Source organism: Malaclemys terrapin, chromosome 1 (assembly GCF_027887155.1).
Source record: "Malaclemys terrapin pileata isolate rMalTer1 chromosome 1, rMalTer1.hap1, whole genome shotgun sequence".
Classification (NCBI taxonomy): Eukaryota; Metazoa; Chordata; order Testudines; family Emydidae; genus Malaclemys; species Malaclemys terrapin.
The window spans coordinates 218,796,066-218,810,965 of NC_071505.1; the positions used below are offsets into that span (position 1 = coordinate 218,796,066).

At 43.0% G+C, this 14,900-nt stretch overlaps 2 protein-coding genes across 2 annotated transcripts in view; both read right to left on the bottom strand.

Moving 5' to 3' along the window:
• RAB9A (RAB9A, member RAS oncogene family) overlaps window positions 1-9,336 on the bottom strand; it is a 41,833-nt gene extending 32,497 nt beyond the window's left edge. The window contains exon 1 of the mRNA XM_054007604.1: window positions 9,249-9,336. The gene's annotated coding sequence lies outside the window, so the exon portion shown is untranslated. The remainder of the gene's footprint in view (window positions 1-9,248) is intronic.
• On the bottom strand, window positions 799-9,336 carry TCEANC (transcription elongation factor A N-terminal and central domain containing). The gene is made up of 2 exons (XM_054007512.1): window positions 9,249-9,336; window positions 799-2,986 (listed from the first exon to the last, which is right to left on the bottom strand). Exon 2 carries the CDS (start codon window positions 2,976-2,978, stop codon window positions 1,890-1,892), a length of 1,089 nt encoding a protein of 362 aa, XP_053863487.1. The 5' UTR covers window positions 2,979-2,986; window positions 9,249-9,336; the 3' UTR covers window positions 799-1,889.
• Window positions 9,337-14,900: the final 5,564 nt, after the last annotated feature.

The window sequence follows — 14,900 nt, forward strand, 5'->3', positions numbered from 1 at the left end:
AAATAAATGGATGATAGCAGGATACGGGAATTAATCCTAGCTTGTGCTAGTGCCACACAGGATATACACCTGAAATATGAACTTAGAAATAGGACAGATGCTTCACTATTGGACAAAGCAACAACCATAGAGCACAATATTTCACCAATTCTTGGAGTAAAAACAGGAAGGTTTTTTCCCTCATGTAATTACCACCTGAATGAGGAAAAATGTAACATATTGTAATTAGTAACTAAGGCCCCAATTCAGGAAAACATGTCTATTCAGGAAAGCACTTAAACATATGCTTAAGTCTCATTAACTTCATCCCTTAATTTGTTGAATAAGGATGATTTAATAATGTGCATAAGTGATTTCCTGAATCAGGCCCTCGGGGTTCTAATTCTGCAAACGCTTACTACCAGGTGTAATGCGTACCATGTTAAAATGCAAGTTTGGACCTCAAATTGATATAATACTCTATAGCAGTGGTTCTCAAAGCCGGTCCGCCGCTTGTTCAGGGAAAGCCCCTGGCGGGCCGGGCCGGTTTGTTTACCTGCCGCATCCGCAGGTTCGGCCGATCGCAGCTCCCACTGGCTGCGGTTGGCCGCTCCAGGCCAATAGGGGCTCCGGGAAGCGGTGCGGGCCGAGGGATGTGCTGGCTGCCTTTCCTGCAGCCCCCATTGGCCTGGAGCGGCGAACCGCGGCCAGTGGGAGCCGAACCTGCGGACGTGGCAGGTAAACAAACCGGCCCGGCCCACCAGGGGCTTTCCCTGAACAAGTGGCGGACCGGCTTTGAGAACCACTGCTCTATGTCATACTTATGTCTGATCTGGGATCTCTTTTAAAGAAGCATTTTTTTGCTTAGCTATCAAACAGTTTACATCCAAGACCATTTTTGCTTTAATTTGCTACCATTCTCCCCTGTATCTTTTATATTTGGTAGCTTATCATTCTACTTAAACGTGATTAAGTTGGTTAGAGAAATAATCTGACTCTTTTTGCAAGTGATTTCTCATTTAATTACAGAGCAGGTCTGTGTCGGACATTCTTCAGTGATCATCCTGGAAAAAACGTGTTAATTACAGCATTGCAATTAATTTGCTTAAACTGTACTAATGGCCTGATTTTCATAAATGTTGAGCATCCACAAATCTCACTGAAGACAATCACATTAGGCCTGAATAAAGATGGGGAGTGATTGGCTCATTACAAAACCTAAACCTAATGTCTCCCATACTAATTTCCCCCTCCTGTTACTCACACCTTCTTGTCAACTGTTTGAAATGGGCCACTCTCATTACCGCTACAAAAGTTATTTTTCCTCCCTTGGTATCCTACTGTTAATTGAATTGTCTCGTTAGACTGACCTCACACTTGGTAAGGCAACTCCCATCTTTTCATGCATTTATACCTGCTCCTGTATTTTCCACTCCATGCATCTGATGAAGTGGGTTATATCCCACGAAAGCTTATGCCCAAATAAATTTGTTAGTCTCTAAGGTGCCACAAGGACTCCTCTTTGTTTTTTTTTTAATAAGAACTACAGTGTTCAATACCTTTGAAAATAAGTCCTTAACTGTTTTGAAATACCAAGAAATCTTTGTAACAAACACGCAAATATGTTTGCCACTAAATTATGTTACCACACAATGCATATTTTACATACTTACAGAAAATAAAATTTAAAAATTTAAAAGCCAAATAATGATTTCAAAACAACTTCCAAAATGATTTTATGACCATTATCTTTTAGCTATTATCCTACGAATTATTATTTGCTGTGTCTGCACAATAGCACGGATTTATAAACATCTAACACAAATTTAAAAATAATCCCAACACATTTTTCTTCTGATATCTATTTTATGTTTTTCACTTTTAAGTGATATTCATTAAAGGATTAATAATCACAAACAAACCCATCTGCTGTGGTACCACTGCTCTCCACATTCGTTACAAATAACATAAGTCATCATTTGTTCATCTGGATTTGCATTTCGCACCCAACTGGGAAGGAAGAGAGTTCCCCTGGCAATCATAGTGACACTGCAATCAAATTTTTCACAGCGCCTACATTTTATTTTGTTGGTCTGTGTGCCATCAATAACTTGGGGAAGCTGATGTTCCTGAACAGATGATTCTGTGTACAAAGCCCTGAGTTGTTTCAGTTCATCATTGGCCATTTCCATCACTGTCATCTCAGCAAAAGTCTTTGGACTCATAGTCCCTGAAAATAGGTTATGTTTTAAGTGGAAATTTTTAGGATTCTTCAAGTTAGAGACTTTGCTTCTGATACAATTTTTGTACTTTTTGTCATTTCTAGCATGAAGAGCAAAAATACGCTCTTCAATTTCTTTGGATAATTCTTGCCGCTTATTGGCTTCCTCTTTGCTTGTGGCAGAATCAGTCAAGGCTTTATAAATAAGTTCTGTGCATTTCAACCTCATGGCCTTCACATGTTCTTGCTGTGGGCTTGTTTCACTGCCAGCAGGTTTAGTGTCTTCATTATCAGTGCACTGTTCTTCTAAAAGACCCAGTTGATTCACACTGCTTTTTGGCTTATTATACACTTCATCTTTTGGAACGTTTTGTGATGTTAGCAAACTGTTAGAGCCAGCAGCATCTAACATTTCATGCTGATTCAATTCATCAGAAAACTCAGTTTGTTCTTGTGGAGCCACACTGAAATATTCATTGTGCTCTTTCACACTCTCAGAAACTGACTTTTTACCTTGTATCGATGAAAGATAGTTATTCTTGTAAAGTGTCTTCCACTTTGATAATAAATGCTTTGCTTTCTTTTTCAATGTTATTGCAGGACAGTTCTGGAGGACTCTGTACACAGCTTTGGCAACATCAGTCTCCTGAAGATATTCTATAGTCATATCAACAGCTTCAAGTTCTGCAAGGTGATTTCCAATATCTTGGAAATTGTTTTCAGAGAGTAGCTTCTCAATATAATGGGCTCTGTTCATAATTATTTTCTTATCAGACATTTTTAAACCTGAAAGAAAAGTAATAATGATAGCTTTCTCTATGGTCACGATGATTATATCATATATTTTTATTAATGTTCTGCAAACTTTCATAAGCTTTGTTATTGTACAATTTAATTTATTCTTAAATGAGCAAAAAACCTCACTTGCGCCACCGATGTCCTTATTTGCATATACATTATAGAAGTAGACACTAAAATAAGCTGAATATGTAGCCAGTTACATGCTCAGTCAAAGTTTTGAGACAACAGAGGGGCTTTGCACTGTATCCTAAATGTTAATAGACTCTGGTTCTATTAGTCAATTGGGAAAAACAAGGTCCAAAGCTCAGTGTTCACTATGGAGAATGCCCAGCCACGAGTCCTCCGGTGTTTAAAATCTAGATACTGTTAGAAAGAGGGCTCGGGCTGAGAAAATTGTTACAATGACACAAATTGAAAACTCTTTTTTCTCATGCAGCCAGGACACACACTGTTGAGGGCTTTATATATCAAAGTCAACCACTTGAATTTCACCAAGAAGCAAATAGGAAGTCAATGCAGTCTTCAGAGAACTGGTGTATTATTATCCAGTTTATATGTTTCGTCACTGATTTTGTACGCCTCAACTTTTGGGTTCCTCATTTGAGACCTCTTGGACCTGTTTTTCATAACTGCTGAGCACTCAGTTCCAACTGAACTCAATGGAAGCTGCAGATGGTCAGCATATCTAGACAAACAAGTGGAAGGTGGGCACCCAAAAGTCAATGACCATCTTAGAAGATTTTGATTTGTGGCTTATTTTTATTTGTTAAAATCAATCTTTGTCATCCCAGCCAGTCCTTTTCTTAGCACGAGTCTTCCATGAATGTTTACAAATTTGGCTTAATAAATTCCCAAATGTTTGGGTGTCTTAATATCTAATATAAAATCTTTTAACTAGCTTTAATAATTTTTATTATAAAATATATCATCTTTCATATAATTTATCATAACAAATCACTTAATTAAACAGTGCCAGAATGTTGCCTTTTTGTTTATTGCATTTGTTTACCATGACAAAGCCATGATTTCCCCATTTCTGTTTGCCATTACATTATAACAAATCAGGTTCTGCATCTCACTTCCCTCTCCCTGCCCCCCCCCACCCCCCCGCAAACAAAACAAAAACCCCAGGAGCCCATTTTTCTGTCAGTGGATGTCTAAATGTTATTGACATAAATGGGGATTACATATGCACATCCAAGAGAAAACCATAAAATGTACAAAGGCTTTAGGAAACCTGTGCATTCACATTCTCCCCGTATGAAACTAGCTTGCAGTGTTTATATTAAAAGTGTTTTGCAGCAGAAAACTGAAATACGCATTGATTGCTTCTTCATATTAAGCTTCTCTTAGGCCTTGACTATGCAGAAAGATAAAATCACGTGGCTAACATGTGTGGAGTGTGTGACCAAATCACATTTGCCCTGGGAAAATGAATTAATCCAGTATATAATTCAGAATGGATTTTTCAGGCAGCTGTTGTGGATCCAACAATTTTTTATATATATATATGATTATAATTTTTGACATTTGGGTTTTTTTTTGGGTAGCTGTTAATAGTAAACAGATGAACAAATTTAATTGGGAGCTGCTACGTTAAATCCTGGGAGGCTAATAGAGAGAAATGGGACCAGACCAGTAAACTCCCACTGAGGTCATCTCCTCTGCCCTTTCCCCTACTAGTTCCAACATTCTACATCCCATAGCAAGTAAATATTTTATTTATTTTACAAAGGTAAAGTAGGTTTCAGAATAGCAACTCTTATGTTAGAAACTGTTATCTGTTCTTTTTACAAGCTCTTTAGGGCAAAGGCCTTTTTGTGTATTTTTCATAAAGTACCTGGCACACTGACTGTGCTATACAAATAATGTTTTCACAGCATATGCCGTTATATGGCCTAATGAAAACGTAAAGGGCATTCAGGATGTAGATTGTTGTGATTTGACTGTTTTTAGATTTTCCTTATGCCCTTCTCATTATGCCCATGACAAAAATCAAAGCCCTCGGGACAGAAACAATATACAAATTTGTACAAAAGATCAGCAGTCCTAATACTTTTCTCCATTATTCCACTTTGATAAGCATAAATTAAGACTGGATGAAGTGTTCACTGAAGTGAATACTTGGCCTTGTAAACTAGTGTGATTGTGTCACTGTTTTCAGGGCTTGTCCCAGTCAATTTTTTTTTTAAACCAGTAATAGTGTTTTGTCACAGTTTTTGTATATCCCTTCTGACTCTGACCAGCTAAAGAAGTCATCGGCCAGCTGAGAAGGTGAGACTGATAACGGGTTGGCTAAGTGCTCACATATTAAGGAATACAGCATCACCAGGCCTGTCACATGTCACCCAGCTTTGCCTTAGTCATGAAGGTTCCGAGCAGAAGTCTGGGCAGTGCAGTGAATGATGAGCTGACAGGCAGATCACATGATCTGCGCAGCCATATGCAGGTAATTACTAAGCTTGCCTAGTATGATTCATGCGTCTGACCAGCTTCCTTGCACCACAGGTGAGCAGAGGATTAAGGTAGGGCCTCTGGAACTGGGGTAGAATAAAGGACTAAGAATAAAAGGGAGATAGGGCTGCTGGTGCGCTGAGACACCTGCCTACATGCTAACCAATACTGTCTCATTGCTTCCTTGTCCTCCCCTGTTTGTCTGTATCTATTTGTTGTCTCTTGTCTTGTACTTAGATTGTAAGCTCTTTGGGGCAGGGACCATTTTTTGTTCTGTCTTTGCACAGCATCTAACACAATGTGGTCCCAGTCCATGACCAAGGCTCCTAGGTGCTACAGTATTTCAAATACTACTACTAAAATGAATAATTATGGTAGAGAGAGTGAGGGAAGGTTAAAAGGGGAGAAAACTGAAGGATGCTGAAAAAGAGGCGAAATGACCACAGGAAAAATGAGGAAAGAGAAAAATAGAAAACAAAAGCATAGAAAATATGAGGAAGAGGTGGAGTGGGCAGCCCTTTTTGTCCTTTATCCCCCAGCTGCCAAAACCCTTGCTTCACACCTCCCTGACTGCCTCCAAAAACAATCCATAAACATTCCCAGACTGCCAGTCCCATGTTTTCACTTTGAAAATCTGCTCAGCATAACAGGCTGAATCCACTTTGAAGGCTCTTGTGATCTTAACTCATGACAATTTTCAAAGTCAGGGAAAACTGTTGGTACACATCCAGAATATACATACACAGAAGAGTGGTTACAGACAGAAATTAGAGAGAAGACAGCACAAGGGGGATGTTTACTGTATTGAATATACAGTTTTAAAAGTCCAGACAATCACCCACAGGGAACTCGATGTAAGAAAGAAAGGGGGCTATTTAAGCTATCTATTTTTGCAGAATTTAAGATTTCACTAAACTAAATGTTTTGATACATTATGGATGCAAAGATACACTTTCTGCATGTGAACTTGATGTAAATCTTCCAAATGTGAACTGAATGGAAAACAATGCAATGTTATCTTTTTGAATTTGCAGACATCAATGCCTACAGTGAAATTAATATCAATTATTTATTACGGGGTCTGCCATGTTTCCCTAAGTGTGAACCACAGCCCAGCCTGACCTTCTTCCAAGCTGATTGACACACTCTACTGGCATCCTAACCTGCCTCCAAAATGTCAAGCATGAATGGGTTTAAAGAGCTTTGTAAATCTTGGATGATTGGTATTAAAAATGAAAAATGCTACTTAAGTAAAGTTTTAAAATATTTAGAAAGAAGCGAGATTGACAGGATACATTTTTCAGTTACATCTGTTGAATTGTATGCATAACAACATCCTCAGTCTCATTGTTTAGTTTAGAAATACACACAGTCTAGTACAGGGGTCTCAAAGTCCCAGCCTGCAGGCCATCTGTGGCCCAAGAACCTCCCCACTGCAGCCCATGGAAACTTTTTAAAAAGTTCCGTCATCCGGCCCTCATGGCTGCTGGCTGAGGGTGGTGGGGGAGGCGGGAGAGGAGCGTGCAGAAGAGATTCACATGCCCCTTCCCCCAACGTTGCTCCATCCTGCTGCTCCTGGGACCCTCCCAGGGGTTGCACTCGGCAACGTGTCATCCACCTCGGGGAGCTCAGCTCACGGCAAGCGGTTCCCTATCCCTGCTGTTGCAGGCGGAGCTGAGACCTATGCAGCCAAGCTGCCGGCTGTCTGCTGCAGGTACCGCCCCCCTCCAGCTCCCCTTGGCTGGGGGAGAGGGATAGAGGTACCATAACTAGTTGCTGGGCAGAGTCAGCCATGGAGGCAGCATCATTAGTTGCCAGGCAGAGTCAGCCATGGAGGCAGTATCACTAGTCGCTGGGCAGAGTCAGCCAGGGCATGAGGCCAAGAGAGCAAGGGAAAAGGGTGGAAAACAGGCTGGGAGGTGGTATGAACACCATCTTCAGTGACATTATTGGCCCGCAGGGAGGATTTGAGGACTGGCACTGGCCCTAAGGTAAACTGAGCTTCAGACCCCTGGTCTAGTACAACGAGAAGGTTTGTTTAATTCTGAAAAACTAAAGGGATGGAAAAAATAACAGTATTCATTTCCAAAAATATCCTACATCCTGAATAACGACAAATACAGATCCAATCCAGCAAGTACTAGATTGCCTAACTAAAAGTTACACAATGAGAAAGCAGATGTATAAACCTACCCTTGATTAGCTTCCTGTCTTCCAAAGATCAATATTTGGTGTTGAAATAGGAAGAAAATCTGCTGGTTGTTATGGTTGGTCATGAGACACAGGGTGAAATTAGCTACAGGGTCATGCATAGGCGTGCACACAGGGTGTGCCGGGTGTGCCCAGGCACACCCTAATGCAGGGGTGGGCAAATGGTTCCACTCTCCCAGCGCGGCAAGCCGCGGGGTCCGCACTCCCAGGCCGGAGCGCCCGGCCGAACGCAGCAAGCCGCCGGTCCCTCCCCTGCCTTCCCCCGGAGCCCTGCCACCACGCGCAGCGCTCTGGGGGCCAGGGCTGCGCGCTCCCGCGGGCAGCGTTTGGCTCCGCGGTGAGGCAGACATGCTACCCCCTCCCCTGGAGCCTTGCTGCCATGCGCAGCGCTCTGGGGACCTGGGGCTCAGCGGGGAGTCAGACACGCTCCCCCCCTCCCCATGAACCATGCCGCCGTGCGCACAGCGCTTTGGGGGCTGGGGCTGCGCACTCCCGCAGGGCAGTGTTTGGCTCCAAGGGGAGGCTAGGAGCCTCATCTCATGGTAAGGGGTCCGGGGCCAGGATAAGGGGTGGGGGTGGGGGCAGTCAGGGGACAGGGAGCAAGGAGGGTCCTGGGGGGGCAGTTAGTGGGGGGGTCCTCTGGTGGGGGTGATCAGGGGACAAGGAGCTGGGGGTGGGTTGGATGAGTCAGGAGTTCTGGGGGGGGCTGTCAGGAGGCAGGGGTGTGGAGAGGGGTTGGGGGAGGCAGGGAGCGGGGGGGATTGTATGGGTTGGGAGTTCTGGGGGTCCTGTCAGTGGGTGGGGAGCAGTTGGATAGGCGTGGGAGTCCCAGGGGTCTGTCTGGGGGTGGGAGTGTGGATAAGGGTAGGGGCAGTCCGGGGACAGGTAGGGGGTAGGGTCCTAGGGGGGCAGTCAGGGGACAAGGAGCAGGGAGGCTTAGATAGGGGGTGGAGTCCTGGGGGGCAGTTAGGGACAGGGGTCCCAGGAGGAGGTAGTCAACTCAGGGGACAAGAAGCAGGGGGGGCTGGGGGTTCTGAGGGGGGAAGTCAGGGGGCGGGAAGTAGGAGGGAGTGGATGGGGGTGGGACTAGGGCAGGGGCAGGGCTAGGGCGGGGCTCCCTGGGTGCACACCCTAATGAAATGGGCTGCGCACGCCTATGGTGTCATGTGCTCATCCAGTATGCATTATACTGCACTTCGGGATAAGGCACTGGTTTGGCTAATACCCTCACCTCCAAACGAAATCTTTTCCAGCCCTTTTACAATGGTTACAAAATGTGTGTGCACTGTTCCATGCCACATATAAATTCTATATCCATACCTTTTACACACACATGCAGTGGTTAAGTTACTTATGAGTTTTCTGAATCTCCCAGGCATGCATTAACTTTTTCAGGATTTCGCTCTAAATGACTAAAACCACACACGATTTAAACAACAGATACAGCCTATGTATGAATGAATATGCCATAGCAAAAGATTAAATATAATATGACCTACAAGTAAAATAAGTGTGTTGAACAACTAAATGAGCATTTATTATAATCTTAGAAAATGTACAGCTCAAGAGATAGGCTACTTACACTTAAAGCAAAATAGATGTGTTTACAGGAATTCTTTCCTCAGAGGTTGATGTATGCATTCAATGAATAGTAAAGACTCCAAACTGAGCAGTTCACACAGGATCTATGCACCAAAGCTAGATAAGAAAAACCACAACAGTTACAGCAGTTATCAAAATATGTGCACAAAGATGTTAATAGACTCTATCATGGCCCCAGAAGAATTAATGTCTAAAGTTGCTCAGTCATCATCAGCAAACAATTTATCTGGGCTCTTAATCAAGTTATTAAGATTAGGGTGACCAGACAGTAAATGTGAAAAATCGGGACCTTGGGTGGGGGTGGGGGTAATAGGAGCCTATATAAAAAGACCCCAAAATCAGGACTGTCCCTATAAAATCAGGACATCTGGTCACCCTAATTAAGATATATTTAGGGCCCTACCAAATTCATGGTCCTTTTTTGTCAATTTCACGGTCATAGAATTTTAAAAATTGTAAATTTCATGATTTCAGCTATTTAAATCTGAAATTTCATGGTGTTGTAATTGTAGGGCTCCTAAACCAAAAAGGAGGTGTGTGTGTGTGTGTGGGGGGGGGTCGCAAGGTTATTGTAGGGGGGTTGTGGTACCGCTACCCTTACTTCTGCACTGCTGCTGGTGCTGACTTCAGAACTGCGCAGCCGGAGATTGGTGGCTGCTGGCCGGGAGCCCAGCTCTGAAGGCAGAGCTGCCACCAGCAGCAGCACAGAAGAAAGGATGGCATGGTATGGTATTGCCACCCTTACTTCTGTCCTGCTGCTGGCGGGGCACCACCTTCAAAGCTGTGCACCTGGCCAACAGTCGCCACTCTCTGGCTGCCCAACTCTGAAGGCGGCGCAGAAGTAAGGGTGGCAATACTGCAACCTTCCTAAAATAATCTTGCAACCCTCCCCCTCCCCGCCGCAACCCCCTTTTGGGTCAGGACCCCCAACTTGAGAAATGCTGGTCTCCCCCATAAAATCTGTATAGTATAGAGTAAAAGCACACAAAAGACCAGATTTCACGGTCCGTGATGCGTTTTTCATGGTCGTGAATTTGGTAGGGCCCTAGATATATTCCAGCAAAAAATCCCTAAAATGAAAACAGCCACTTTGTGTAAATGACAAAGGACAATCAGTGTATATCTCTCTCTCTCTCTCTCTCTCTCACACACACACACACACACACACACACACACCTTTAGTCATTTTGATTGTTAATTTCTTATATCACTATGTCTGGTTTGCCAATTAAACTAATGTTGTTAAAGGCCAACTGTTTTTGGTTTAACATGCTGTACACTGAGTTTTGGTAAATTTTAAAATGTTCATCACTCAGAATTAAACAATGTTTTAAATTACATCTGCAAGTAAACAGTAATATCCTACCACTATAGGCATTTATGACAAAATATTTTTAAAAGACCAAAAGCTCCCCAAATATCAGAAAATCAATGGGAGATATCAAAACAATAACCCCAAAATGCTCGACCATGCACAATACCAGCCTTATTGTGTCCCTTCCACTCAAAAAAAGAGAGGGGCCCTACAGCATGTCCTGAAGGTCAACAAAACTGGGTGTTTCAGGCCAACAAGGTGGAATGAATTCCAAAGTTCGCTTTCACTTTGGCTGTTACAGGTCATCTGTAAACCATGGTGACCTGTGAAAACAAAGATGGGGAAGAGAAAGCCTAGGGACTATGTTATCAATAATGAGGACAGAAGACAGGATAAAGTCCTATCCTCACATTAACAGAGTTAGCTGATGAAGCAGCACTATACTCCCTCAGAGCCCTCTGGAAACAGTGGTTATGCTGGCCTCCAAGAGTGAATGTCTAAACCAATCTCCCACTCAAAAGAAGTGCACCCCCACCTTGGATCATAGGAGGTAATGAGTGGTCTATGATGTAGGTATATTTCTAAATGCCCTATCTTCCATCCCAGCATAAACAAAAGATCAAGCGTGATGAAGACCATGACACCTCGAGCTATTCCAGAAGAATTGTGTATTTTTTTCATATAAAAACTTAAAAATGGGTGTATTGTCGTTCAAAGTCATTAGGGGTCCACAGCACTTTTAAAAACAGTTGGGGTTTACTGTAGTATTTTGACCAAATTCACTTCCCAGCCATTAGCATGCAGAGATGTGCATGTCTGCTGCTCTCTGTCCCAGAGTTGGAAGCATTTCAGCAGTGCTGTATGTATGTATTTAGTTTGTGAAGGGCTTTAAGATCCTTCAGGATTAAAAGTAATATACATATATAAAACACAAAAATCTTACTCTAATTTTTGAGTCAGTGTTTTATTAAAATAAAAGGCAACGTGAAAAGAACATGAGAGGCATTAGCACAATTACTGCTCTATAAACCAAGCCAAGACTCTGGAGTTCAAACTCTGGGGTGGATAGAAGAGAGTTATAACATCAAATCCTTTGTCCCAGCTCACACAATAGCAAACAGAGAGCTGTGTGCTAACCAATGTAAGACACACTCATGGTAGCTATAAAACTCAAAGTTACTACTGGAGGTTTTGTCCAAAAAGGTTATTTTTGTGTATTTGGAGGGGTGGGAGGTAGAGTTGTTCTTCAAAAGAACAGTCAGGGGATTCTGCCCCGAACCTTCCAATCTTGGGATACCCAGAGTCTAAGGCAGTGGTCACCAACTGGTCGATCATGATCAACTGGTCGATCCTGGAGGATCTCCCAGTCAATCGCAATCTCCAGCTGTGCAGCGGGGCTACTGCTAAGACAGGCTCCCTGCCTGTCCTGGCCCTACGCTGCTCCTGGAAGTGGCCAGCACAGCCCGGTGGGTGGGGGGGCAGGGGTCTTCCTCCACATGCTGCTCCTGCCTGTAAGCACCACCCCCACAGCTCCCATTGACCAGGAATGGGAAGCTGTGGCCAATGGGACCTGCGGGGGTGGTGCTTGCAGAGAGGGGCAGCATGCAGAGCCATACATCGCCCGCTCCCTGCCCAGGGACTGCAGGGGCGCGTTGGTGCTTTCCAGGAGTGGCATGGGGCCGAGGTAGGCAGGGAGCCTGCTTTATTGGCAGCCACGCTGCGCCGTCGACCAAGAGTCTGATTTGTCTTGAGTACCCCATGTTTCACCTCACTTACAAACTACTTGCTTACAAAATCAGACATAAAAATATAAAAGTGTCACAGCAGACTATTACTGAAAAACTGCTTACTTTCTCATTTTTACCATATAATTATAAAATAAATCAATTGGAATATAAATATTGTACTTACATTTCAGTGTATAGTATAAAGAGCCATACAAACAAGTCATTGTCTCTATGAAATTTTAGTTTGTACTGACATTGCTAGTGCTTTTTACATAGCCTGTTGTAAAACTAGGCAAATATTTAGATGAGTTGATGTACTTCCTGAAAGACCTCTGCATGCCCCCTGTGGTACGCATACCTCTGGTTGAGAACCACTGCTTTACAGAATGCGATCAGCAATTTTAAAATGCAGGATTTAATTTTTTTTACCACCAGAGGGGGCTGTAGTACAACTAACCCAAGACATCTTGATTTTTTTTTCCCGCTTAAGTGTACACTGTATTTACTTAGGGTGACCAGATAGCAAGTGTGAAAAATCGGGACAAGGGGTGGGGGGTAATTGGCACCTATATAAGAAAAAGCCCCAAATATCGGGACTGTCCCTATAAAATCGGGACATCTGGTCACCCTATATTTACTATGGGTGCATTCCATGACACAGAGTGTACTCCCTCTGGATTATTATAACTGTACCAGCACACAATATTACTGCTTTTTTCCTTTGGTGGGTCTCTACCTTAAAGGGTCAGTTTTTTAAAAGCCCAAGCAACAGATGAGCCAAGCAAAATCATAGTCCCTAAAGTGTGCAGAGGATGCATGGCTTAATTCAGCATAATTTTGTAATACTGACATTATTCTGCTGCAAGTAAAAAGAAAAGTAGCAGAATCCACTGTTTGCTGTTGATCGTCTGTTTTGAAATTTTAAGTATAGTTAAAAACACCAACAAACAAACAGTCTTTCAGGAAAAAAATGTAGTAATCATTACAGAAGCTACAGTGAAACTAGACAACATTTCAATCCATTTATTCAAGTACTTATAATTCTATTTTCAGGTCAGGGAAACAAATAGTAAATTTGGAGCAAAGAAAGTCAGGCTGTATGCACAGCATTTTAATGTCAACTTTTGTTAGACAAGAGGCAGCATGATCTAATGGACTGAGAACATTTAGGCCTGGAGGAGTACACTCTAACCTGAATGAGCCACACCTTAAGTGGTGAGAGGGTAGCTTCTAGCACTTCCAATCCTGAACAGAGTGTACACTGATATAATACTGCCTTCTTAGGTCTGCAGGCAAACAGCTCCAATGCCTCTGCTGCAGCAACGTGTGCAGTAGTCAGTGTCATGTCAGTCTTCACTGCTACTATTCAGAATTTTCTGGGAAGCAAAAAACTGACAAAAATAAGGACAACTTCACTCTACTATTTGGAAAAACTATGAACTTTGTCAAGGAAAGCACTGAAACTATTTACTGGTAGGACCACCAATAAAAACAGAGGCTGGGTGGGAGGAAGAACAGCAAAAACAACCCTTCACAACATCGAGCGAGGGGGAGAGTAGTGGAGATCAGATGAATGTGCGTGCAATAGTCAGAAGGTTCGGGGAAAAGGACCTAAAGAAACATTCTCAAGGCAGTCCAGATCCTGAGACAGAGAGAGAAAATGTTCCTCCTTTCCAACAGCCATAGAGGGACAATGGTACTTCCAATTTAATCAGACACCTACACCTCTACCCCGATATAATGAGACCCGATATAACACAAATTCGGATATAATGCGATAAAGCAGTGCTCCGGGGGGGGAGGGAGGGGCTGCATGCTCCGGCGGATCAAAGCAAATTCGATATAACGCAGTTTCACCTATAACGCGGTAAGATTTTTTGGCTCCCGAGGACAGCATTATATCAGGGTAGAGGCGTACTTGCCCAAAGCTGATAAGAAAAATGATATGCTCACAGGAATTCTAGGAGTGCCATGGTATGAGTAGGCATCAAGTAAATTTCTCAAGCCCTGACTGTGACACTGACTGACCAGGTGCCAGCTCATACCAAGGCCCTGAGGCCTCACTGAACACTGACAAATTCATAGCTGGAAACCAGACTGGCTCCCCTGTGATGTTAGCACTGTTAAAACAGATGTTAAGTTAATAAAAATGTGTGTAATGTTTAGAGTTAATGAAATGCTTGCAGGATGCTTTATATATTGATCTCACTTATAATATCTGTAGCCTACAGTATAAGGTTATACTATTTTACACAATTACAGAGGTTTACAATGCACTCACAAAACAGGAAAGAAACATGAATTGGTGTAAAGTGCTAGTTATGCACACAAAAACCCCACTGAAACCAAACGAGCCATTGTGAAACAAAGGACAAAGACTTTGTTGAGTCCCACCCACCCCCAACTCCCATAAGAGGGGACCTGTGACTGAACTCATCCCATAAACTTGAGCTCTGGGGAAAGGGAATAAAAATGCCTGACAATAAACAACTGTATCTCTATGCTGCTTGGAATTCACAGAGGGCAATATTTCTAAGCATAAGCAAGGGATCCCCAAGCTGCTTAGTTTGGGTTAGCCCTAAAGGACATA